The sequence below is a fragment of the Scardinius erythrophthalmus genome, assembly GCF_964197995.2.
Source record: "Scardinius erythrophthalmus genome assembly, chromosome: 20".
Taxonomy (NCBI): Eukaryota; Metazoa; Chordata; class Actinopteri; order Cypriniformes; family Leuciscidae; genus Scardinius; species Scardinius erythrophthalmus.
This window is the reverse complement of record NC_138240.1, coordinates 10028168-10055391: the sequence shown is the minus strand read 5'-3', so window position 1 is coordinate 10055391 and position 27224 is coordinate 10028168. Positions and strand designations below refer to the sequence as shown.

The following is a 27224-nucleotide window of genomic DNA, read 5'->3' as shown; positions in this document are numbered from 1 at the left end:
CAGCCCTGGTTGTGTGTGGTGATACAGTACACGCATATAATGCTAGCTAGAATGAGGAATTGGTGTCATATTTGTGTGTGTGTTTTATTTTTCCTTGAGTGTATGCTTAACATTTCAAAGACTTTATCACGCATGTACACTCGGCAGTGGTGTCTCATGGGAGTGTTGTTCTTCCAAGAGTGAAGCTTTTTTGTTTGGTTCATTCCTAATTACCTAAAACTGCCTAATTCTGTGTAGCTCACACTTATACTCATGTAATACTAGACTTGTACTAATATAGTGCGCACACACATGGCCCCAGGCACATTTATTGTCTCAGGGTCATCTCAACGTGACGACACGAGAGACTCACTTTTGGGAGACAGTGACATTATAAACCTTTGAAGCTCTGAATGGGGTGTTTTAAAGTTTTAAAAACATCCCGAGGAGCCAAAAGCTAATTATTGATGAAGAATATGTGTTCAGTTCATACGTAAGGGAATAAGAAAGAGATGGGCAGGCCAGTGAAGGAAAGGAAAGGCTCAAAACGAGACACATAAAATCAAAGAGTTGCCCACGAGCTCTGCCGTTTCATCCAGGATAACTCTGATGAGCTTGAAGTAAAGGCTGCCACTCTAATGTCACACTTTTATGCTTTTCTATCAGCACAAAATTTCAGGAGAGAACCCCCCCCCCCACCCCCCCCACCCAATAAGGTGAAATATTAACCCGGGCGGTTATGAAGACTGTTGCTGGAGCCTGAATATCTCGAACTCGCAGTTGGTGTGACACAGATAAAAGACAACTGTCTACGTAACTTTTACAGCCTTTCATAATGCATCACAAAAGTTCAAAGAAGTTTCAGGAAAGAAAAGGATGACAGATGAAAGGTGATATGAAGGAGGGAACTATCAGTATGAGTGTGTGTGTTTGCTCGAGGCTTTGCAGACATTGTGACCTTAAATAGCTGAGAACTCATTCTCTGCTGTGGAGTTTATTTCCACTGTATGATTCAGTACAAGCATCATCCTGAGAGACTAAAAGACACATGAAAGCGCTTGATGGACACAGTGTTCTTTCCTGTGTTGACATTTCCTGTTGAAACAGGAAGTTTGTAAAGGATATATCGGACTTGTCAGCTAGTAACGTTTTAAATTTATCTTATTATTTGTATTTTTTTCATTTTATTTTGGTTGATATGGTGTAGCTATGCATTTTCTAGGGTGTTTTCTGTTTTGGACGGTTTCTATAGTGTTCTGGATGGCTACTAAGTGGTTGCTAGGTTGGTTGCCATTTTATAAAATGTTTTACTTAAAGGTGGTATCAGCGATTTCAGGCCCAAACATAAATGATCACATTCATCTAATATTTCGCTAGCTGCACGCCCCACAAGCATGCTGTCAAAAAAACGCGTCTCTCTAGGTAGCCTAGGCTCTGAGATCTGCACACAAAAACAGCTGTTTTCAGTCTGTTTGGCCAAATAATCAAAACCCAGACAAATAGTGTTCCAACCAATGATCGACAGGGGCGGGTGTTGTGAGGTTTTCGCGTGCAGCCGTCCGGCAGCCGTGCACGAGCGCAAAACCTCACAACACCCGCCCCTGTCGATGATTGGTTGGAACACTATTTATTTTGGTTTTGAGTGATGTTGATACCAACTGTTTTTGTGTGCAGATCTCAGAGCCTAGGCTACCTAGAGAGACGCGGTTTTTTGACAGCATGCTTATGGGGCGTGCAGCTAGCGAAATATTAGATGAATGTGATCATTTATGTTTGGGCCTGAAATCGCTGATACCACCTTTAAGAGTAGCATATAAAAATTAACCCTTATGTTGTGTTCGGGTCCTTTTGACCTGTAGGGGATTTTTTTTTTCTAACATTTTTTGTTAATATATTACACCTTGTTAAACTTGTTCCCCAAAAAGTAGCTTATAAATCTCTCGTTATGCTATATTATCACCAAATATTGGATTCAATCTTTTTGTCAACTTGTTTTCTTTCAATTAGGGCAGTTTTGCATTTATTTTCGAACTGATGGATCATAGTCCTTATTGATCTGAGCTTATGCACCTCAGATTTTGAGTGAAAATAGCAGTATTTGTGGATAATTTGGTCAATATTCAATAAAATATGAGAAAAAATTGCACTGTTTATCACACTTGTGTGCTTTAATGTTTAACCATGAAGTTTGTTTTGAAATGCTTTTATATGGCACAAAGTCACACTTGTGGTGTTCACGGTTAAAATGACTTGCCTTCAAAAAAAAGCTGATTAATTATCACCAAATATTGGATTCAATCTTTTGTCAACTTGTTTTCTTTTAATTAGTATATCTTTCAATTAGTATATCTATGTAGTACATTAGTATATCTCAGTCATATTGCTAAAGTATGGTGACTGACATTTGTTTAAAAATGAATAAGGTCATCTTGAAATCAATTCTGTGTTACACAGGTACATTTAAGCAGGATTTAACTAGTCTGCATTTTTCCAGCTGCGTTCTGAATTGTTTTAAGTGTCTGATTGACGTCTCTAAGTTCGTTTAACTAATTTAATACATTTTAAACGTTTTTTTCTGTATTTATTCAATAATATGTTGGTTGCTCACAGAGTCAAATATGCTGTATTATGTTTATGCAAATATATTGTGTAGGTGCCAGTTGTCACAATATTCTTTAAGGCTTGACTCACTGATTGTATACAGTGAAGCAGTGTGTGTGTGTTTGGCTTTGGTCCAGTGAGTCCCACACACTCTGTGTGAAATGTACAGATACACTCCCATCCCACGCGAGAGCAGATCAGTGGGGTTACATCACAGCGAAATGTGGCAGCAGTCAAGGAGTGTATGAGTGAAAATGTGTTGTGATCTGATTGCTCTGACATTGTGGGAGACTTCAAAACGACGTTAAAACAATACGATTGCATACGTAGAGCACTCTACAGGAATCAGAGGCGTCTGTGTGTGTGAATGGTTAGTCTTGTGCCGCACACTAACTCCCAAAGTAATAACATTTTGTCTAATCTTTTGGATTAGGACACGGCTGATAAATTAACTTCCTTTTAAATTAAGTGCAAACTTCAAAGCAGCCTATTCAACATAATGTTATTTGCCTTGCAGTGGTTTATGAAGCTCCTCCCTGTCAATTAACACATTACGTTAATGTCTGCTGCTGAAATTAGCATCTCCTCTCAGCGGGATGCCGCTAACACGCTCATTGTCATTTTCTCAGCTGCCATTGTCCCTGTTATATAATAACCCATTCTTTTTAAGGGATATACCCTATACTTTATAGCATTGGGTTTTTTTTTGGCAGTTTTGTCATCTTTTTCCCAATCTTTCTGACAAATTTTAAAGGTACAGTAGCAAAAACCACCTGTTCTGAATTTTATGTAAATGACCTCTACCATGATTGGCTAAACAATTTGCCTGTGTAATGAGTACACTCTCAGAAAATGAGCGAAACTTATACCTTTAAGCCCGGGGCACACCAAGCCGATGTCAAAGAACGAGCGGTGATGAAAGCTGACTGTGTCGTCGCCTCTCGTCGGTTGCGTCTCGTTCAAAAAGCTGTGGTCGAACACACCAAAAGGACTAAAGGCGACTGTCAACTAGCACGTGCATTCTGCGCCTGCGTGTGAGTAAATATCTGTCTATATCAGCAGGTATCAATAGTACTAGGACTGCAGATATGCAAACCATAAACAAAGCAGTGCTTGCTTACCATTTGAATATCAATTACGCTGATCACTTTCTTCATTCCAGTTGGCTCATGTTATTATGAAAATATTTGTGCATTCGAATGCTCAGGTAAGATGCTGTCAAATTGTAATAGCCTTCTGTCTGTACCATCTTGACTTATTTGCCGCTTTCATCACTTTCACTTTTATTCTTGTGCGCTAAGCTGAACAGCCAATCAGAGTTCTCTCTCGACATGCTGAATTGGCCCAAAAAAAAACAAAAACAACGGCGTCCGACTAGAGCCAATCTTTGAGGATCACACCGGAAAAACTAAGCCGACCGACGCTCAAAAACGGCCCGACATTGGCTTAGTGTGTCCCGGTCTTTAGGGGTATTACTATAACTTGGGGTATTACTAGTCTAAGGTACTATAATGCAACTTTTATGGGTTGATAAGGCACAAAGTTGTCATTTTAAGGGTACTGCCACAGTGACAAGCTGTTGTACTCCTAAAAGTACAGTTTTTGCACATTTCTTTCTAACAACTATATTTTTTATAGTTGTAACTTATTTACAGTTATCTCGTCCTCCCCAATAACAGCCTCTTAGCAAGTTCACAACGCAATTTGGCCAGAAATGTGCCATGCAACTGCGTTTGTCTTCTAAAGATCAAGGAAAATCCTGTTTTGCATGATATGACCCATTTAGATTGTTTTACTCAGGGAGTCAAAACGTTAATTAAAGGTCATCTTAGGTCCTGATCTTCTTCTCAGGAAACTCTAAGTGGTGGGTGTAACTGACTGTTGCCAGATTTTGTTAATAACTGGCTTTAAATCATTGTTAGTGATTTGTAGTTTGTTTCTGGATTTATTTATCAGTGGAATGTTTAAGAAGAGACTTCCAGAGTTGAAAACATTTAGTTTTAAGCAGAATAAAAAATAAAAAAAATTATTCATTATGTATTTATAATACATTTATTTTGCCGACGAAATACTGATTAATAAAATGTTTTTAGCATTAAAGCCTCTCTGAGAAGAGTGAGTTTGAAGTGGCCAAGCACAGTTAGTGTTTCCGTGTTCATGTTCAGGTCTCAGTGGCTGAATACAAGGGCCCTTACAGAGAGTGCTAAAATGTTCTGCTCCTGCTGCATTCCAGCTGTGCGCTTCAATCCCAGCTGTTCATTCAGCTTAAATCCCACTGCCTGCTTTGATCCTACACACCCTCAGCACAGCAGAGGAAAAGCCCCCTTTATCATCTTCCTGCCAGCCCAACCAACAATGCGTGGAAGTGAGTCAAACCCATTTTAACTGGTCCTGCTCTCTGAGCCTCCAGCCTTTACTCGCTCACCAGACAAAGACCCTCACAGAGGACGTTCAGCCCTGGCTGGAGCTTTCTGGGGCCAGCGTGGCACGCCATGGCAGGCTTCTCCGTGTCAATCCAGAACTTGCAAGGTGCAACTCTAACTCTCGTGCCGCTGTGTTCCCTCGTCGTAGTTCCTCTGACCGGAGGTGGAGTTGGAGGAAGAATGTGGGGTGACGCAATACTGGTCTGCTCTCCGACTGTCACAGGAGGTATTCACAGCGTTTATCTTAGCAGTGGGGAGAGGGGGACATGAAATAGAAATTTAATGTTCTACATAGGCAGCAAACCTCATGGGAGATGATGTGATACTCTAAAAAGCTGAATAACACTGCAAAAAATTGGCATTTTTTTTGTCTTATTTTCCAGGTAAAATATCCTAAAATTCTTGAAACAAGACCAACTGACTTGAGAAGCAATGCTGCTTAAGATATTAAGATTTGTTTGCAGATAATGTGTCTTTAATATTAGTGTAATGTGCCTTAATGCACTGGCAGATTTGTTTCACTTGTTTTTAATTGATTTCTACTTCAGACAAGTAAAAAAAGAAACACAAAATGCAAGATGCAATCTGTGCAAAAAGGCTTATTACTTTGTACTGTGTGGCTTTTTAAAAAATAACTTGTTTTAAGGATGTTAACAAATTTTGTCTGGAAAACTAGTTAAAATTATTAATTAAAAACAAATTTTTCGGTGTATATACACAGCACAGACAGTTTTACGCTAAAATAGTGAGTTTATCTATTAAAAGTGAGTTTATCAAGGATCAGAGGAATGCCTATGATATGACTGGGTTTTAACACACGATGTCAGTCTCATTATCAGATAAAGTAGAGAAAACAATCTACTAGATTTAGTTAATATATTTAGCTGCAGATGAAATTTAATCCTGTCTTCTTTTCATGCTTTCATGGATTTATATACAGACGTGAGATGGCTTCTGATGTGTAGATGAAGTTTGATTATTCCATAACTCCGGTTCTTACTCTCTTGTCATAGCCAGTAGCAGATATTCAATGCAATCCAGTGTAGACTTTCCGGCTCCAAAGCCATTGTTCAATTTAAGGTCAGAGATTTGGATCACTGCCATTATACCTGCAGTCTCGCTGGAGCTGCATCAATTCTTTTTAACTTAGGCTACCATTAATGGTGCATTTGTCTCGTATTTCATCAAGTGAGATCTTTACAAGTGTGCTGGTTCTCTAATGCGTTATTGCCATAGTGTTAAATATGCATAAAGTAATTGCTTGGTTTAGTTTGTTTAATTGGCCAGTACAATGGTGGTTTTAGATTTTATTCTGAGATTACTGATGCTTATAAGCATAGATGTACGTTGTAAGTTATGATGCAAATTATATAATATGTGTGCACTAAGTATACATTAAAAACACTTGTTTAAGAGTTTATAAACATACATTTTTACACACACACACACACACACACACACACACACACACACACACACACACACACACACACACACACACACACACACACACACACACGTACACACACACACACACACACACACACACACACACACACACACACACACACACACACACACACACACACACAGTGATAGATGTGGCCAGTTAAGGAAAAAAGAACACAGAGACAGCAGGCTACTGCAAACGCTTAGGGGTTTATTTCCATAGAATGGGGTTACAAAAAGTAAAGCAAAAGTTAACCCAACTGAGGTAAACCAAAGTATTAATAAAGAGGAGAAAAAAAAAACTTACAATAAACATGAGTCACTGCATTTGCCTCTCAAACAATTACAGAGGTCTAGGGACTACAGGACCTGTTCTCTCACAGAACACAACTAACTCCTACAGAAACAGTTAACAAATGTATACATTGGTGGCCAGCACCAATTAACACAAAAATGGGGATACGCAGACACAATGACCATTACACAAAATAAACAAATATGAAAATTCAAATATGAAAAAGTCATTTATTATTTTTATATTACAGATGTGGCCTTTAAAAATGCGCGTCTCAGAGAAAAGAATGCCACGAGCACTTCCGAAATTCTGCGGGATCGTGCAGAAGGGGGATTAGGTGTTGGACGCAGGAAATACTAAAACCTGTAGATGGCAGTCGTGTTTCATGTGGCCATACTGAGTTGACGAAGTATGACGAATACAATGTTTTCTTTTGCCAGTTACATAAACAGTCACATATTCTTCATAAAAATCCGACTCAAACGCGCATCATTTGTCTTAATTTTTTTTTCTGTGTACTTACAGTAGAAGAGACGTGATGTAGGCTATAACTGAGTCTTATAACACAATAATTTGCGAAGACCTTTAAAGAGACCGAGATCATTTGCGCAATATCTTTATCTAATTTTACATTTAGTTCATTTTTGCATCTTAACGTTTTAAATAGTTTTAACATGGTTGTAATGCGCTTTTCTGCATTACACACAGTACTTATACTTTATACTATCATGTTTCCCTTATAGGCGTCGATTTCGGTGGGGACGGTGGGTACGCACCCACCAGATTTCGTCATGAGTCATTTTGTACCCACCACTTTTAACTTCAGTCCATATTAATTTGACTTTTGGTTCGATTTTTTTTACCGTTTTCAGTGGTTATGAGCAGCTTAATTAATTTAACCTGAGATGTGCGTTATATCGCTTTTTGATCATTCTTTGTGTTGTCGAATTTTGACAGTTTCATTATTTGTTCATAATAATTTGATTCATAATTGTCATTTTTTTCTAAAAGTAAAAAAAACAATTTTTTTTCTAAAAGCAATATTCTAAAGAGATACAAAGACATTGTACGTGTACCCACCAGATTTCGTCATGAGTCATTTTGTACCCACCACTTTTAACTTCCGTTGACCGTTTTCAGTGGTTATGAGGAGCAATATGAGAGAAAAATTTTGTAATCATTGTCTGACACAACAAAAAAAATATAATATTCATTTTATTTTAATTTTCATGTTCGCATATGAGGGAAAAAACAACGTGTCAGTTTACGGTTATGGACGTGAGCGCTCTAAAAGCGCCAATAAAAGTCTGCTTTAAAACTTTCACAGAGACCTCAAACAGAACAGCTGCCTTTCTTTAAATCGAATTTCGTTCTGTATTAATTATATCTTAATTTTAATCAATGTTTCGTGAACCAATTGCCTGGATTTAAGAAGTAAATATAGCAGACAATCACGACATTGGAGGCGTCGGCGATATCTCATAAATGAACCGAAACTCAGCGTGTAATGCACATTCACATTTACAGTGTATTTAGACACATTTAGACGCATTCATATTCATTACTTTTTAACCGGTTCTTTGTGGCAAGCTTTATGCGTGCGGTCGTGCGCTTGAGTTCGGCTATATTATGTAAACGCTCATGATCCATTTGATATAAGTAGGCTAATTAAATTAATATAAAGGGGCGATTTGTCCACGAATTACTTATGAACAACTAGCCTAGTATACTAGTCGACTAGAAAAAAAAACTTTTAGTCGAAAGCAGCCCGTATTCCACATATTTTCGAACCAGGCAACAGGACATCTGTGTTGAGCGAGGCCGAGGACCCTGAGCGGAATGAACGAGCCGAGCGGAATATTCAGAAATGCGCTCTCCACTCACGAGCTCTGGGGTGCGTTTCCCGAAAGCATCGTTGGCCAACTATGGTCGCAAGTTCATCGCAATGTCCATTGAACTCTATTGGTAACGACGGAACTTGCGACCATAGTTGGCCAACGATGCTTTCGAGAAACGCACCCCTGATCGGAACAAACCTGAACCTCACTGTCCGCTGAACTTGCAGAATCATCAAAATATAATATTTTCTAAAGAAGAATTTTAAAACTTTATTGGTGGTAGTTGAGAAGAATTCCTCTTTCCATATCTAAATCATTTCGAGTGCAATATAAATGTATCATATTGTTATTCTTATTATATAAGAATAATACGTATTTTTAACATATTTAACATTTTAACATAACATTTTTAACATATAGAGAATATAAGTTTAGCGTGTTGTGTGTATTTCCTAATTATAAGCTTTTGGTGAAATTGCAACAACTAAAAGAGTAAAAGTGCATAAAAACATAAAAACATGGCGTCGTCTCAAGAAATATCTGCGTACACACTAAACCACTGAAACCGACTCAAAACGATGTAGCCTAGTATACATACCAGACCATGCACTGTAATTCTGCCACAGACATACACTAAAAACGGAGAAGACTTAAAGCATGCGCATAAACCTTGCGCGCTATACAACAATAATATTAGGCACAGTAGCTTCTTTTTTTTCTTTTCTTTTTTTATCAAGAACTTTGTTGAACAATATGAACAACCATAAATGGTCTGGTACAAAATATGAGTCACGATATTCGATAGTTAACGGATGCATAAAGCTTGCCACAAAGAACTGGCAAAAGTAATCATGTGTCAAATATAGCAAGGAGACATTTTAATTGTTTACTAATCAACTAGTGTTTTATGTGTCAGTCAAAGATGTTGACAATGCTGACACGTCATCTTCGCAGATATTGTGAACGTACCTAGAGAGAAATGCACACTTACAAGAGAGTTGTCTGTTTCTTTTCGTTTTGAATTGTTTTGTTTAAAAGTGGACATTTCAAGCTTTCTAGATACATTTCTGAGTTTCGGTTCATTTATGAGACGAGCTCAGTTCACGAGCAATGCAAGTTATATCGCGCCGGTGCCTCCATTTCCTGATTAAATCGTCTTAAATGCTTCTCCGCGTGGACAGAAACCAATGTAATCTTCCTGATTTAATCACGTAAAACAGTCTAAAAGTCTAAACACAAGCACCACTCTTCTGAATGATGGTTACCACAAACCTCCAAGAGTTTGTAAACCAATTGTTTGTAAAACATATTTAATATTTACAAATTCAAAAAAATAAATAAATAAATAATGTTTTACAGTGTATAAATAAAACGACATGAAGAAAGTTATTTCCAAAATGTAATTAATTGCACAGTCTTTGTTTTAGCTGCTTGTTTTAGCTGCTACCAATTGCACAGAGTCAAGAAATTACAACCACCCACCCCCCAGGTCTGCCGATTCAACCCCCAATGCTAATCGATCTCCTCTCAGGGAATCAAAAGAAAACCGGTTTTTCCAGTTTTCACCAGCGTGTGGGCAGGGTTTTAATCCCTTGCAGTTCCTTTGTTTAAATGTTATTTAAGCAAATATACTATACATACGCTTTAAGTTATTTCAAATTAATGTTTATAGCTTAATTTGTTGATATCGCGTAACTTAATTTGACATATGTTGATATAACCAACTGACATTGTAGATTCCATTGCATGCCAGGAAGAGGCTTATGCTTTGTTTTAAGTAATGAGCATTTAGTACTATAATATAGCCGCACTCAAGCGCACGACCGCACGCATAAAGCTTGCCACAAAGAACCGGTAAAAGTAAATGTGTCTAAATACACTGTAAATGTGAATGTGCATTACACGCTGAGTTTCGGTTCATTTATGAGATATCGCCGGCGCCTCCAATGTCGTGATTGTCTGCTATATTTACTTCTTAAATCCAGGCAATTGGTTCACGAAACATTGATTAAAATTAAGACATAATTAATACAAAACGAAATTCGATTTAAAGAAAGGCAGCTGTTCTGTTTGAGGTCTCTGTGAAAGTTTTAAAGCAGTCTTTTAGTGCCGCTTTTAGAGCGCTCACGTCCATAACCGTAAACTGACACGTTGTTTTTTCCCTCATAAATGCGAACACGAAAATTAAAATAAAATGAATATTATAATTTTTTTTGTTGTGTCAGACAATGATTACAAAAATTTTCTCTCATATTGCTCCTCATAACCACTGAAAACGGTCAACGGAAGTTAAAAGTGGTGGGTACAAAATGACTCATGACGAAATCTGGTGGGTACACGTACAATGTCTTTGTATCTCTTTAGAATATTGCTTTTAGAAAAACTTTTAGTTTTTTTACTTTTACTTTTAGAAAAAAAACGACCTAATTATGAATCAAATTATTATGAACAAGTAATGAAACTGTGTCAAAATTCGACAACACAAATAATGATCAAAAAGCGATATAACGCACATCTCAGGTTAAATTAATTATATAAAAAACAGGGAACATTTTGTAAAAGCAAAACTGAACAAAATGCATACTTAAAATAATTGTATTAGGCTATGTGTTACCGAATATTTAATACCACTTCCCCATAATGTTGTAATTATTATTTTAAAACAACATCTGTCAAACTGTCAATCAGATACCTCTTATCTGGTCATTTTAATTTTATTTTAGAAGTCATAACTGTTGATCACCCTTTGTATGGAATTTGTGAATATGAATATTTAGAAGATTTACAAACTGTCGGCAAGACCTCAAACCAACCCCTGACATTCTGAGACTAACGTGGAAAAATCTTTATGCTTAATGCATTAAGACAGTTCAATTAAAATATTTAGTGATAATGTAATGGCAAATCAGATGCGCCCAAAATATAAATGCTACGCGTTGTGCTGCAACATTACCTCACAAGAAATATCTGCACAAGAACAATCACACAAGAAATATCTGCACGAATTAAGAATCTGGGTAAGTCGCATTATTTAATTGCATTATGTTAGGATGATTTTGTGTATATATATAAAAAATACTGCTGGGTTTTTACAGGCAGAGTCACGAGTATTATGCTCACACTAAATTCTCTGTTGCACTTATATAAATGCGCATTGCATGCACAATCATCTTAATAGTTGTACAAAAAAGTTATGCGCTGGCAAGAACGTCACTTTGCTGTTTTAATAAAAGCAATGTTAAATATTCTGCATGCACTCATCTCCTGGAAACCACAGCAATGACAAAGCATATAAAAATTCGTAAACGTTGTCCAATACCCCTTCTTGTCTTAATGAACCTTTTGCATTTACAAATATTTTCAAATGTCTGTATAATACAGTAGCCTACTGTAAATATTTGTGTCTATTACTATTTATAATTTATATTTTATTGTGGATGTTTTCTCACAATCATGACGTAATGTGAAGTAAAAGAAAAAATCTAATGTAAAGTTGTTTTTTATGCGCCACCTGGTGGATATTCTGTGAAGCGAAACACATTGAGGGATTTTTTAAGTAGGCCCCCCCAAAGCACTTGCAGAATTCTGCGAGACTCTACGAGACGAATTGCCGAATGCCGCGGGAGAAAACGCGCGTTTTTAAAGGCCAGATCTGTATAGTGTTTATAATAGTTATATTAAATACTAATAGTCAATGACTTCACTTTATAAATGTTCTTCCTATACATAAATAAAAGAAAAGGAAGCAAAATTGTCCTTGGAGTCCCCCGGGGCAGAAACCGGTGTTGTGCCGAATTTCGACGCCCTGTCAAATTATTACCCCCCTCGTTGAAGTCAGTACCTGATTGCCTAATCCTAACCCCAGCCCTAATCTTAACCTCTCCCCCACAACTAAACCTAAACCTACCAATACTAGGGGGGTAATAATTTGGTGGGGTCGAAATTTGGCACAACACCTGGTTGCGGCCCGATCATTGGCTGGAACTGTATATATGTCTGAAGTTTCCACCCGAACCCCTTTTGACGGTGCACCAGCAGAGCCAAATAAGGCCCTGTCCCAAATGGCACACTCCGGACTTGTGGACTTCCTCAGAGTCCACACTTTGGTGACGTCATATAGTGCAGACCTATAGGGCCCTTGGCGCGAGTCCACGAGGGCGCATTGAGAGGTATTTTTGGGACAGACTCGATCGTCACGCCGGAAATAATGGCCTGTTTTTTTTTTTTTTTTTTTTTTTTTTTGCATTACAATATAAATCATTACAATGGAAATAATACAAAACAATGAACATGCACATGTGGGGATACAGACAAAATGAAAGTAAATAATAACAGTAAATAAAATATTTTTACAATTTATGTAAAACTTGTTCTATAATACAGGATATTTTCGAAGCTCTTTTATTGGAGGGGATTTTTTGAAGTGAAGAATAACTGTAAATCATAAGCAAAAAATTTGCAACTAGGTTTGAATTTAAGGTATATTGCTTTGTGAATATGATATTTACCCATCGTACAGAAAAAGTTTAATATATCATCTAGCTTTTTATTTTCAGAGACATCAGAGTGAAAAATAACCTTACTGACAGAAATATTACAGGTCTGGTTGTTGTTGGACAGGAGAAATCACATTTTTTGCGCTCCAGCGTCTCATCTCCACGTCCACTACACAGCCTAATTTTACAGTTCTATATTTTGATATTGTGCATATCACCTGGGCATTAGACAATAGATATATCATGCTTATTTAAATGATGTATACAGTTGTACATAATAATACATAATGTTACATTTGAACTAAGATTGCAATTTTAAAACATAATGAAAATGTGCATGAGTTTCAGATGAATTTACAGGTTTCAATATTCATACTATGTTTACATATGACTCAGTAAAGCCCTGACATTCGGTTCTATTTATTTAATGAATCATAATGTGATCGTATTATTAAACGCGCTATTATTATGTTTGAGACATCAACCACTGGTCGATGACCATAATGTTTGTATAAACTGTAGGGAACAACTGGTAAAATGTACATTTAGGTCATAAAAACTGTAATATTTTCTTCTCAGCCATGTCAACAATTATCCGTGAGTGAAATCTCCTCCCATCCGTTGTCTGATTGGCCTTTCGCAAGGATTCCTGGGTAGTTAAAGTGCGTGAAGCCTGCTTCTATGCGGGCTTCGCGGAAGACCGCTTCAAGGGTACAAAGGGGGCGCTGCTGAGCACACTTCAGAGCGGTAAAATGCTGAATGGGACGGTCTACGGACTCATAGACTCAGCGAGCACGCGCAATTCAAGTCCACGAGACCGAAAGTCCGCATGAAGTGCGCCATTTGGGACAGGGCCTTTAGAGATATCTCTATATGGCCCTGCTCAGACGTAACAAACAAGCAAACAAAAAGAACAGTAAGAATAAACTCAGCAAACTAAACGTTAAAGAGTGTGCGCACTTAACTCCAAACGAAAGTTTAAAGGGATAGTTCACCCAAAAATGAAAGTTCTGTCATCATTTACTCTTCTTCAAGTTGTTCCAAACCTGTATGATTTCCTTTCTTCTGCGGAACACAAAAGAAGATATTTTAAAGAAGGTTGGTAATTAAACAGTTGCTGGTCCCCTTTGACATCCATAGTATATTTTTTTCCTACTGTGAAAGTCAATGGGGTCCATCAGTCGTTTGGTTACCGCCTTTCTTCAAAACATCTTCTTTTGTATTCAGCAGAAGAAGGAAAGTCATACAGGTCTGGAACAACTTGAGGGAGAGTAAATGATAACAGAATTTTCATTTTTGGGTGAACTATCCCTTTAAATAAAGTTTATTAAACCAAAATAATGTTGTTGTGCATTCTTTACTGTAAACAAATTCCATTGAATAAAAAGACAAACTGACCTGACCCAGGCTCACCAACATCCGCCACACACACACACGCATGTTGTGCTTTCATGTTTAATGGGGAAATTCCATACACATAATGATTTTTATACTTTACAAACTGAAAATTCTATCCCCCTACACTAACCCTACCCCTAAACCTAACGTTACCCATCACAGAAAACTTGCAGTTTTCCATTTTCAAAAAACATCACTTGTGTGATTTATAAGCTGTTTTCCTCATGGGAACCATGCTGTCCTCACAAGGATTTTGGATATTTCCATCCTTGTGGGGACATTTTGTCCCCATAACGTACGGTTTACCAGGACACACACCAACCATGTTGTTTAACACTTGTCCTCCTCGTAGTCATAACCATCATAAACAGCAATCACAAGATGCCTGTCATCTGTCTTCAGTTTTGACATCACAGATAATAGATGACTGAGTGTGATTGTGACTGGCATGATTCCAGGTCTAATTAATAAGGTCAAATGAATATGTTAAGTGCACCGCATGTGTGTGTGGTCACGATGATGACTGATAACAACTGACTTGACTAAGTAGTGTTGTGTGATCACATCTCTGCTGTGCTAATTCAGTTCAGTGTGGAGAATGCCAGCATCAACTCTATTCCAGTCTTGCTTATACCCTCGGGTGCAGCGTCGCCCTCCATCCACTGGAGCAAGGGCAGATTTATAATGACGTGTGTAAGTTCATGAGCGTGCTCTGACTGAGCAGTTGGTGTCATCGGTTAAGTGCAGCCGTTAAAGAGGACAGAGCAATTGAGGACAGCAGGGATGGAGAATGACAGCACAGTTATGATTAGAGTCAATCAGAAGCGTCATTTTTCTTATTAGACCGTCATATTGTATGTATAGTAAGCGCTAATGTCTGTGATGAATGTGTCCACTGTGATGATTTTTCCTTATTAATTACATGATACCGCATTAACTTCCATAGTGTGATGTATTTCCAGGTGAAACAGAAAATGAGTGGGAAATAAGATTTTTTTAGTTTTAGCCATCAGGGTTTGATTGGATGATAAAAAGTAGGATATTATGTTATTGGGTAATATTAATGTTCATGCCAATGTGACCTAGAATTCATCTTAAGGAAAGAAAAGTCATTTCAGAGGTGGAGAAAGTTCAAAAGAATGTTCTGATAGATGAACTATAAAGGCCCGTTCACACCAAGCACGATAACTATAAAGATAACGATAAAGATAACTATATATGTGTCCACACCAGTGACCGATAACGGTCTTTTTATTCTAAGCACGCGCGCGCCCGGATGATCCAGATCCATTTTAAATGCGCGAGACCTTTAAATTAGAATGGATTCTGATTGGCTGTCAGTGTTTTATCGTTCGACAGCTGGAAAAAAATCGTTCTGAAAGTGATCCCAACGATATCGTTCCTCATATCTTTATCGTTATAGTTGTGGTGTGAACTCTGTTATTCTTTAATATGGAGAACGATTTTTAGAATTATATCTTTATCGTTATCTTTATAGTTATCGTCCTTGGTGTGAACGGGCCTTAAGGTTGGTAATGTTTCATATTAGTAACATCTCAGGAACGTGTTCACTATTGTTGTTGGACACTGTTTTGCACATTTGGACTGTTAAAAGAATAGCTCACATGGAAATGAAAGTTCAGTCACCTTCATTCTTTAGTCACCTTCTTATCTTTCCAAAAGAGTATGCTGTTATTACTGTATTACTGTTGTTTTTTTCTGTTATTAAAGTGATAGTTCAACCAAAAATACAAATTCTGTCATGACACTCTCAAGTTGTTCCAAACCTGTATAAATGTCTTTCTTCTGCTGAACATAAAGGAAGATATTTTGAAGAATGTTGGTAATAAAAGAGTTGATGGACCCCATTGAGTTACATTGTATTTTTCCATAGTCTTTTAAGCATATGCCCCACAACTGTTTGGTTACCCATATTCTTCAAAATGTCTTCTTTAATGTTCAGCAGAACAAAGAAATTCATACAGGTTTAGAACAACTTGAGGGTGAGTAAATGATGACAGAATTTTAATTTTTGGGTGAACTATCCCTTTAAGGTTCTTTATTGGTATCCAATGGTTCCTTTAACATCAACGGGACCTTTCCATTGCACAAAACATTTACATTTAGTCATTTAGCAGACGCCTTTGTCCAAAGCGACTTACAAATGAGGACTAAATTAAGTGAGTCATCGCGAAGAGGCAAAAACAACGCAAGAAGTGCTCAAGATACAAAGTTCAGGCATTGCTCAGAGTAGCATAAGCCAGACAAGGGAGGATTAAAAGAAAAGGAAAGAATTATTATTATTATTATTTTTTTATGAGGTTAAGTGCTCACGGAAGAGATGAGTTTTCAGCTGTCTTTTGAATGTTGTCAGGGATTCTGCATTCCGGATGAGGGTGGGGAGATCATTCCACCAGCATGGAACCGTCAATGAGAATGTTCTGGAGAGTGATTTTGTGGCTCTCTGTGATGATACCATGAGCCGTCACTCATTGACCGATCGTAGGCTTCTGGTGGGGATGTAGACTCGTAGGAGCGAATGAAAGTAAGAGGGAGTTGAGCCTGTGGTTCTTTATAGTGAAAAACGGTTTGGTAACACTTTACAATAAGGTCTCATTAGTTAACAGGAGTTAACTAACATGAACTAACAATTTGTCAACATTTGTGACAGTATTTGTTCATCTTTGTCTATGTTAGTTCACAGTGCATTAACTAAAGTTAACAAATACAACATTTAATTTTAATAATGTATTGTAAATGTTGAAAATTAACATTAAGTAGGATTAATACATGAAGTATTGTTAATTCTTAGTTCATGTTAACCAAAGTATAACTAATGAAACCTTATTGTAAAGTGTTTCCAACGGTTCTTATTTTTTATTTTTTTTTTATGTTTTTTCAAGAACTGTTTACTGAGATTTCTTTAGGGAACCAAAGGTGGTTCATCTCTATAGCATCGCTGTGAAAATCCCCTTTTGGAACCTTTATTTAAAGAGTGTATATAGTACACAAAAATAAAGTTTTTTTCACATAGCCTACATAAACACAAAAAAGCACCATAAATGCTGTTCATATGACTAGCGCTCTATAGTTAAGTTGTCAGAAGCCATACAATAGCTTGAGAAACTAAAAAAAAATCTCTGTTCTTTTTAACCCAGGAAGAACTGGTAAATACGTTGATGATATGGTCACATGACATCCAGCCTAAGAGATGTTGGTTGTGGACACGGAATACTCTTTCTCTTTCTTTTCTGTGGTCAAATGTTAGAAATAATGACAAAAAAAAAAGTGTTGGGTAACTATGGCAACAGCACAGTGTGATTTCTCTTGGTTTCTCCCTGTAGGGGTGAAGTTAATAAGATTAGAGATAGATCTCAGCGATGGCAGCGCTAAAGACCTCGGCTCTGTCTTTTTAATTAGCCCCTCAATTTCTCTCACACACACACACGCGCACATACACACACTGTTTCCAACATTGATAATATATCAGCATGTTACAATGATTCCAGGATCATGTGACACTAAAGACTGAAGTAATGGCTAATGAAAATTCAGCTTTGCATCACAGAAATACATTTTAATTTGTAATAATATTGCACAATATTGCAGTTTTTTCATCAAATATATGCATGCTTGATGAGCGTGAGAGACTTCTTTCAAAAACATTGTACAAAATCTAAAATTGTAATTTAATTAAAAAATAATGCTATGGGGAAATAACCAGTTTATACATGCGTGTGTTTATGTATTTTGCTGTAAATACATCTGTCACATGATAATTTGGTAAACACTATATTTGTTCTGTGTTATGCTGGTATTATTTTTGCATTTATAAAATGGTCAGTTTTAGCATATCAATAATTTAGCATACTGAAAAAAGCAATTAATCAAAAAAGAAATATTTGAATTTGAAGACATTTTTGTTTGCTACTGTACCGTGTTAGGTCGGCCTTAATTCAGTCTGTTCAGAAGAGTCATCTAGCATTTGTTTTTGATGATTTGATGCTGTCTGAGGCCTGCGAGTGTTTTGCAAGATCAAACACTTTCAGATTGACATGCGTAGATCCAGCTCCTTTAAAACAGAAAGAGAAGAGAGAATGCTCAGTTATACAGCTTTTGTGTAAGCTTTTTTTCCTACTGAGAAATGATTTCTGCATCTGGTAGATGCTTTTATTCCAAGCTGCCTAGTCAATTAATGTGTTCCCTGCAACTCAAACATTGACCTTGGCTTTATTAACAGCGTGCTTTTCCAGTTGAGCTACAGGGAATGAAAAAAAGTGTGCTTATGATGCAAATATCTACAAACCACCCTGATTATATAACAGAGAGAGACACTGCTCTGATTTAATGGAGCTCAGAGCAGCTTCTAGTTTTAAAAGTAGAGCTTCTAGTTCTTATTTTTGATGTTCCTCCTTTGATGCCTGTTTTTGCACTTCACAGTGTTGTCAGTGATGCATTTTGTTGCACGACATTTGGCAAACTGCTTTGTGTTTTTGTTGTAGCCGCTGCTGGCTGTTCAGTGTATATTGCATGTGGTGTGTTTGCTTGAGTGTTCGCCGGCTCTCACGTCCACGGAGCCGCTGGCATCTGGCACGTATGGCACAGGAGAGAGTGTGTGTTGCCATGGCGATGATGGAAAAATTGAATTTGTGCCTGCCGCACCCTCAACCAGGCCGTTTCCAGGCGATTTGTATCAGCTCTACTAAAAGAGCTCTGTCAAGCAGGAAAGAGCCTTTAAATGCAGCTCCTTCATGACTGAATCACTTGAATGCATCATTGTGACTCAAAATCACTAACATGTCATGGAAGATGTGGCAGCCAACCACCCTGCCATGCCAAGTTTTCCAGTGCAAGTCAGAGTCATGTTTACATTTACAGTTGCTTTGGTTTATGGGACCTTATGAGACCATTTATGACTGTGACAGTCAGTGAGGATTGTGGGATTGAGAAGAGGGACTTCCTTGAGGTAGTTCATAACAAAATACATGATTTTAATCTTCGAAAATTTGAAATTAAGTTCTGTTATGTGGCCAATTCCTGTGCCAAGATGTCGGGCAGGGCTTTAGACCTACACATGCTGCCTAGCAGGTTGAAGAACAGGTGTTTCGGTGCCCATCTGGATGGCTATGATAGCAAACATGTCACGTAGCTGTTTCCTGAGCAGCTGTTATTGTGCTCTGTGAGGGGGATGATCATTTGTAGTTCTGTTGAAGTCTGCCACTGGTTTGATGAAGGAGAGGAACATTGTGAATTGTTTTGTTTGCTGGAAGAAGGTAGAGTATAATAACTTGCACTAAGAAATATATTCATTTAAGGGTGCTATGTTATATACTTCTGTAGCATTTCATTTTTCACCTGGCGTCCATTATTAGTCAAGCGCTGTGTGCGAAATTGCCCCTTATACCCTCATTCACTATTCCCTACATGAGTCCACTAATATAGTTCATTTGAGGGAGTGAATGAAAACAAGCGAGTGAATACGGGCACTGAGTGCACTGCAATACCTGCTGCTTTTGCATAATTTGTGCTTGCGGTTTAATAATTATTTGAAACTTAACAAACTTGCAGCTCCAGTAATGAGAAGATTTATCTTGAACTCTGTCATGGAAACTAACATGTATAAACTGTAATTAAACAATTTAATAATCAATTAAAAAGGAATTTATACCTGTGTGATGTTACACGTAGCCACATTGGATCAGCGGTTTAGAAAATGCATGGATGGAGGATTCAGCTGCGAGCGCCATCTTCTGGTCAGACGTGGGAATTCATTCGGCGTGCGACTCTCACATTGCATTATGGGTATTCTCTAGCCGGTTGTACACACATTATTGTAGTGCATTGTGGGGTTGAATAAGTGCACTCGATAATGTCCACTATGGTTTCAGACACCACTAAAAATGGCTGTCCCCTCAAATAGTGCCCTAAGGTATAGGGGGCGATTTCCGACACAGCCATAGTTAATAGGGTTAAAAGGGTATTTTTGCTACTATGCCTTTAAGAAATACCACCGTTCAAAAGTTTGGGGTCAATATATATATTTATTTATAATATTTAAATTTTGATGAGACATTCATAATGCTACAAAAGATTTCTTTTTCAAATAAATGCTGTTCTTTTGAACTTTTTATTCATTACAATATCCTGACAAAAATGTATGATGGTTTCCACACAAATTTAAAGTAGCAAAACTGATTTCACCTTTGAAAATAATAATAATAATAATAATAAAAATCAGCTTTACTATCGCACGAACTGTCAAGGCACACCAAGATGCTGACTATTAATTGATATTTAAATATCAGTACTAATTGTAGTGTTTTATTGTACCTTTAACCTGGCATGTCACTTCAAAATGGTGAAATTTGACATTGTTTTTAATCCTTTCTCAGCTTAAAATGTAATAATAGCTTAATATGCATACAAAGGTAATTAAGCCATTAATTAAAGGTTGATTTCCCCAACAAGTGTAAACACTGTTGCTCTGTGGTCCCATCAAAACATTGCTCTGTTTGTTTGACCAGCCCGATAACAGCAACTTTGGCTCAACCAATGGTGTGATTTTGGGGCGGGGTCATCATTTATTTCTGACCAATGACAAGAGCATGATTCTTTAGGAATTTTCAACATCATGTTAATGTGATCCATGATATGATCAGTAAGAAATAGTATTAGTAAATTATGAATTATATTTCAAGAAATCATATAATTTAGCAAGCTTTTCTTTATGTAATCCACACAAGAAAAAAAATACAGATTTTTTTTTTCTGGCCTCATGGGGTTTGATGTTAAAGTTTAAAAATGTGCTCCTCTCCTCATGTCTAACTGTTCTGTTGGAGCATCAGTTATTCCTCTGGAAGACTGTGTGAGTTTCAGCTTTATCATGTTCTATTAATAAATTATTCATGTTGTGTAGTTTTGATGCAAGCGAGACTTTGAATGTCTGGATGCGTGTGGTGTGTTTATATGCGATGAGTGTTCATTTCACACTGACATTTTAGGTTTAGTACACTCCAAAGCTGAATATATATTGTTATTGGTGTTATGTTTTAAAGGAGTGGTATAATGCCCTTTTCACAAGATGTAAAATAAGTATTTGATGTCCCCAGGGTGTGTATGTGAAGTTTTAGCTCAAAATACCCCACAATATAGCATGTTAAAATTGTCACTTTTTGAGGGTGAGCAGAAACGCATAGTTTTTGTGTATGTCCCTTTAAATGCAAATGAGCTGCTGCTCCCGGCAAAAAGGGCGGAGTTTCAGAGTTTCAACAGCTTGTGTCCTTTTACCTCACAAAGACAAGCACTGAAATTTTCAAAAACTTTTAGCCTTTTATGTTCAAACCAGAGTTGGACAAAGATGGAGAGCCTCAAGAAGAAGTGACAACATATAGAATGCAACTGGACATTTCTGAATGGTTAGTTGATGAATTTAGGTAACTTATTATCTTCTAGTCATTGATTAGCATATTCTGCCATGTTAATCTATGAATTGTGTGCCAGGTTTATGTAAATTTTAGGGTTAGTGATGTCACTTACCCGGGAGGAATGTCGTGTAGTCCCTACCTGCCGTTTGTTGTAGTCCTTAAAAAATGATTTCTTTAAAAGCAAATATTTCCCTTTGCTTTGAACTTTGAGTGTTGTTTCTTTACAGATGTTGTTATGCTCAAACAGCAACATTACACACTAACTAAAGTTAGAAAAGTGAAATCATAATCAACCACCCCTTTAATATTCAAGCACTGCTTTTGCTTTATGCCACACAGTAGTTTCTGAAGGCTTAACACAGACTTTCAATTTCTCATTTTACTTAGATCTCTCTCTTACATACACACAAGCGTCCCAGGCCTTTGAATCTCCTCCGGTGCTCATTAGTGGCTGACACTTGAAAGTTTCGACAATATTTCAATATTTATCGGTTTTACATAACTGAGCTGCAGTTGAGGGCAGAAACATGAAACGGCAGCAGACATGGCAAATCTCCAGGGCTCGAGCACAATTCTCAGCCTCTCACTTATGCTTGGAAAAAAAGGTCTGCCAACTTAACTGAAACATTAGATAAGAGCGTGACATAGAGAGATATTGGGGTATCTGAGGTACCTGTGGGTCACTAGCGAGGACAATATGGGACTTTCAGGGTTTAAATGCCATTATTTGTGCAATATCATTGTGTCCTCAGTGATAAATTCCATTGATAATTTAGTTTTGTCAACATCATTGTCACTAAAGGTGATACTTTTTTAGACAATAACAGCTGCTCCACCCTTATGTCATTCTAAACATGTATGACTTACTTTCTTCTGTTGAACAGTAAAAGATTGAAAATGTCTGTTTTATTTGCCCATACATTGAAAGTCAATAGTGTCCAGTCTTGTTTTGGACCTCATCGACTTTCATTGTATGGACAGTGAGAGAGACTAAATGGTATTTAAACTCTTTAAAAGAGCAATATCATTTGTATATTTAGTGATAAATACCATTAAAAATGTTGGTTATGTCCACATTGTTTTCATTTATAAGCAGCAATTCATCTACTAAATATGATACTTAAAGGGATATTTCACTCCAAAATTTAAATTCTGTCATTTATTTCTTCTGTGGAACAGAAAAATATTGAAAATGTCTCAGGGTTGGACCCTATTGACTTTCATTGAATGTATGGACAGTGGAATTTGGCATACTATTTCAACTCAATATTTTGGACACATGAATCTTAGTTTTGCATATACTGTTTATGGTTTATATTATGTGAATTCAGTTGCAGCCAGTATTTTGGTCTATGTGTGTACATATAAACTCAAAAACCTTTCATAAAGGTAATCGTTCATGTTGTCAAGGTGGTGAGACATAAAGACAAAACCCCAGAGATACAGCAGATCAAAGTCTCATTGTGGTTGAACCTATTTAGGTCAATCTAGATGCTTGTCACTTTTACATCAGACAGTTAACATGTGACCAAAGTGATGCTGCAGGGAATTACAGATCGAAAAGAGAAGAGAAACGAGAGAGTGAGAAGAGGAGGGTGGGTCAGATGGAGACACTGAAGCAATGAAAGAGAGCAAGAGAGAGGGGAGGGATAGCTGTTTCCCGTTGCTTTTGAGTGGGGATGTTTTCATCCAGTCGCAGTTGAAATTCGTCCACATTCACTCGGGGTCAAGACCAGCCACACCTCTGTCCATCTCCCTTCTTCTGTCTCTCGTTCTCTTCCCTCGTTCCGTGCTGGGATTGATTTGTTTTTCATTCCTCGAGTCTCGATGTTGCTCCTATACAACCATTTCCTCTCTCTCCTAGAATCGATCTATCGCCGTGGAGCTAGACGATGGAGGAAGCTGTACCGGGTGAACGGACACCTCTTCCAGGCCAAGCGCTTTAACAGGGTGAGTTACAGTCTCTAGTTCTCTCCAGCTTGAATGATGACATCTTATTGGATTCTTAATGTGTATAACCCACTTTCTTCTGTTTGTTAGGATGAGTAAATTTCATGATAGATCTTGTTTATGGCAAATAGCGAACACATTTTTGAGGTTTTTAGAGTTGTTTATGTTTGAGATGTGGATGTCGTACACTTGAAAATGGGCAAGTAGACTGTTGCGATAATGTCTGTAGCTGCAGTAAGCAACAACTGTAGACGAGTTTTTTAAAAACAATCTGTGAAACTATTTTGAAATTTTAATAAAAGTACTCTACTGTAATTTTTTTTAATACTTTTATTCAGCATAGATGCATTAATTTGATCAAAAGTGACAGTAAAGACATTTATAATGATACAAAAGAAATCTATTTCAAATAAATACTGTTCTTTTAAACTTTCAATCAAAGAATCCTGAAAAAACATTAAGTGTGCAACGGTTTTCAACATTGATAATAATAAGGAATGTTACGTGAGCACCAAATCAGCGAATTGGAATAATTCCTGAAGGATCATGTGACGCTGAGTTCATCTTTGCAGGCACAGAAATAAATTACATTTTAAAATATATTAAAGAGAAAACATTTATTTTAAATATTAATAATATTTGAAAATGTTGCGTTTCTACGGCACATAAGAGCTGAACATAAGAGACTCATTTTAAAAACATACCTAACCAAACTTTTGAATGGTAGTGTGTTTTTAATTATTTAATAATAATAGCAAATATATTTTTATTGTCTAACCCTTCTCTTTAAATGACTTTTTTTTGTTCCTGAATAAATTATTGAATGATTAAGTAGCCCTAATAGCGACCGTTAGCATTTAGCTAACTGTTAGCATGTTAGCAGTTGTAGTGACTGTAAGCATATTTAGTGCATAGTATTGACTGTTATGATGAATATCTACAGCTGTTACAAATCTGTAGATTTACTAGTGACTGCTGATAAGTTGGTGAAGTAGCAACTGTTAGCATATTAAACTGTAGTAGTAACTGTTACAAAAAGTATCTGACTCTTAAACCATCAGTAATTATCTGGAGCTGTTGAAAGGTTTTGGTGTTATCCTTTTTATCTTTTTTTGGTGGTTTGGTGTAGTGGTCTGCTTGAAAAGTGTTTGGTTTAAGCCCCAGTTCTCCCACTCCAACCCCAATCTAGTGCTTAAGTGAATTGTTTATCATACTGACTGATAGAAAGCCGATAGGAAGGGAAGGGAGAGATAGACTGAGGCTCTTGAGTGCGATTGTCTCTTTTATGCAGCGATGCCCTGCCTTTAATCAGATATCATCCCTTGAGGGTTTGTTATGTTAATGCAGACCTCTTCCTCCAGTAGTCTTCATTCTTCTACTGAGCAGAACATGTGCCAGACAAAAAAGAACACCAAAACAATACAAGAGAGAGTGATAGAAGAGAGAGAGGGAGGAATGAAGACCGGGGAGAGACGGGAGAGGGACATTGTTCATTTTCGCTTGTGCTATTTTTGCGAACACTGAAATGTCCCTTTTCTTGGAGATGTTTCAATGGCCCTTGGCAGAGATAGAGGATAAGAAGAAAACAAAAAGAGAAAGGCTTAGAGAGACACATGATGAACACAGTGCCCTCGGAAAACTCCTTCTCAGCACAGCAGGTGTGTGTCATGGTAATGTGCGTAAAGTACTCTTCTCATGTCTCTTTAACAAGGGGATCAATGTTTGACCACATTATGAGCAATATGGCTAAACTGCAGGATGACATCATCAAGATAAGCAGTTCTTCCAAAATCATGTCTAGAGTAGAGTCTAATTTTTCAGATTTCCTGAAAAGCTCTAATGTCAGACTCCTGACGGGGCAAAGCTCTGCAGACATCTATTTGAGTCCATGAGTGTAAAACACTTTTAACCAAGCTAATGGTGGCTGTTTAAAGATACACTGCATAATTTCTGCGCTACTAGCGACACCAAACGGAATTACAAAAACATTGTTCCGAACAGCATACTATATGTACTCTATACTGTGTGCACATTTTCTGTATGAATTGAATATATGGAAGAATCTCTTATTTAAATCCTGAATTGATAAAATTCTTTGATTTATATTTTATTATTTTTATATAACATTTTAAAAATAATGTTCTGAATGTTCTTACAATTTTTTTATATTTCAATATTATATCATATTTGTTTATATAGACATTTTTACTATATATATATACATACAGTATATATATATATATGTGTGTGTGTGTATATATATATATATATATATATATATATATATATATATATATATATATATATATATATATATATATATATATATATATATATATAATTATATGAAATTATAATACATTTAAAATTTGCCAAAACGCGCATTGCATGGTCAGACCTTCCGTTTCCAGTGTTTCCAGCATCTATTGTTAATATATATTTTCTAATCATTATTTGATAACATTTTCTTATTTGATTAACATTATATAAATAAACATTATATAAAAAACAAAAATAAGTGTTATTTTTTTCTTTTTCAATATCTGAATAACATTTGATAACGTGATAGTTTAATACATATTTACAAAAATATTATAATTACATTATTATTAATTTTTTATTCATAAGATGATAACTAGATGCATTGCCTACCACATGCAATGTAAAGTCTTCTGACAGTAATGTAGCATACTAAAAATTTCAATAATTTAACGTTTCATGATACCTATTTCACTTATTTTTTTTTTTTTAATGGTAGTCAATAAGTAGTTAGCTAGTTTTCAGAGTCCATTCAACAACTTCCTGTCGGCGCATCTCTATCTCTCTGAGAACACATTCTGCCCTCCTGCTACTTTTCCACTCTCTCCTCATTCTCCATAGAAACAAGGGACAGAGCAGAAGTGGGTCATGTTTTTCCCTCTCTCTGTCCTTCTTTTAAGGATCTGACTCGTTCCGTCCCTCTCTCCCATCAGCACCTCTGGATCTATCTTTGTCTCTTAGTTCGCAGCTCCCTTTGGGCAGACAGGACATGTAAAATCTGTAACAAATCAATTTACAGGCTGTATAATAGATTGAGTTTAACCCATTACTTTTTTTTCTCACTGTTTCCATGTGCTTTTCATCTATCATATGTGTGATAGAATAATCATGTCACGTCCTTCTCACAAACAACACGGATGCATTTCAAAGCCTCTTTCGACTTCTAGAAGTTTATTTTCCTGTAATGTGGCGGAACGACCCAAGACTTGTGCAGTTTGCTGAGATTATTTCCGCTTGTCCATGTTGTTTTGGCTCTTTGATCGCGTGTGTTGTGTCTGAAAATGAAAAGAGGAGGAGATTTCCCTTAAATTTGAGTCTGCAGTTCACAGAGA

General features: G+C 36.8%; 1 protein-coding gene across 3 annotated transcripts in view; it reads left to right on the top strand.

Moving 5' to 3' along the window:
- prkcz (protein kinase C, zeta) overlaps window positions 1-27224 on the top strand; it is a 111051-nt gene that overhangs the window by 39035 nt on the left and 44792 nt on the right. For 2 of the 3 annotated variants that reach the window (XM_081348879.1, XM_081348881.1), the window contains one exon: window positions 23768-23853. In XM_081348879.1, coding sequence (XP_081205005.1) covers window positions 23768-23853 — 86 coding nt within the window. Of the gene's footprint in view, window positions 1-5127; window positions 5230-23767; window positions 23854-27224 lie in introns of those variants that run through there. The other variant, XM_081348880.1, reaches the window with a different exon arrangement.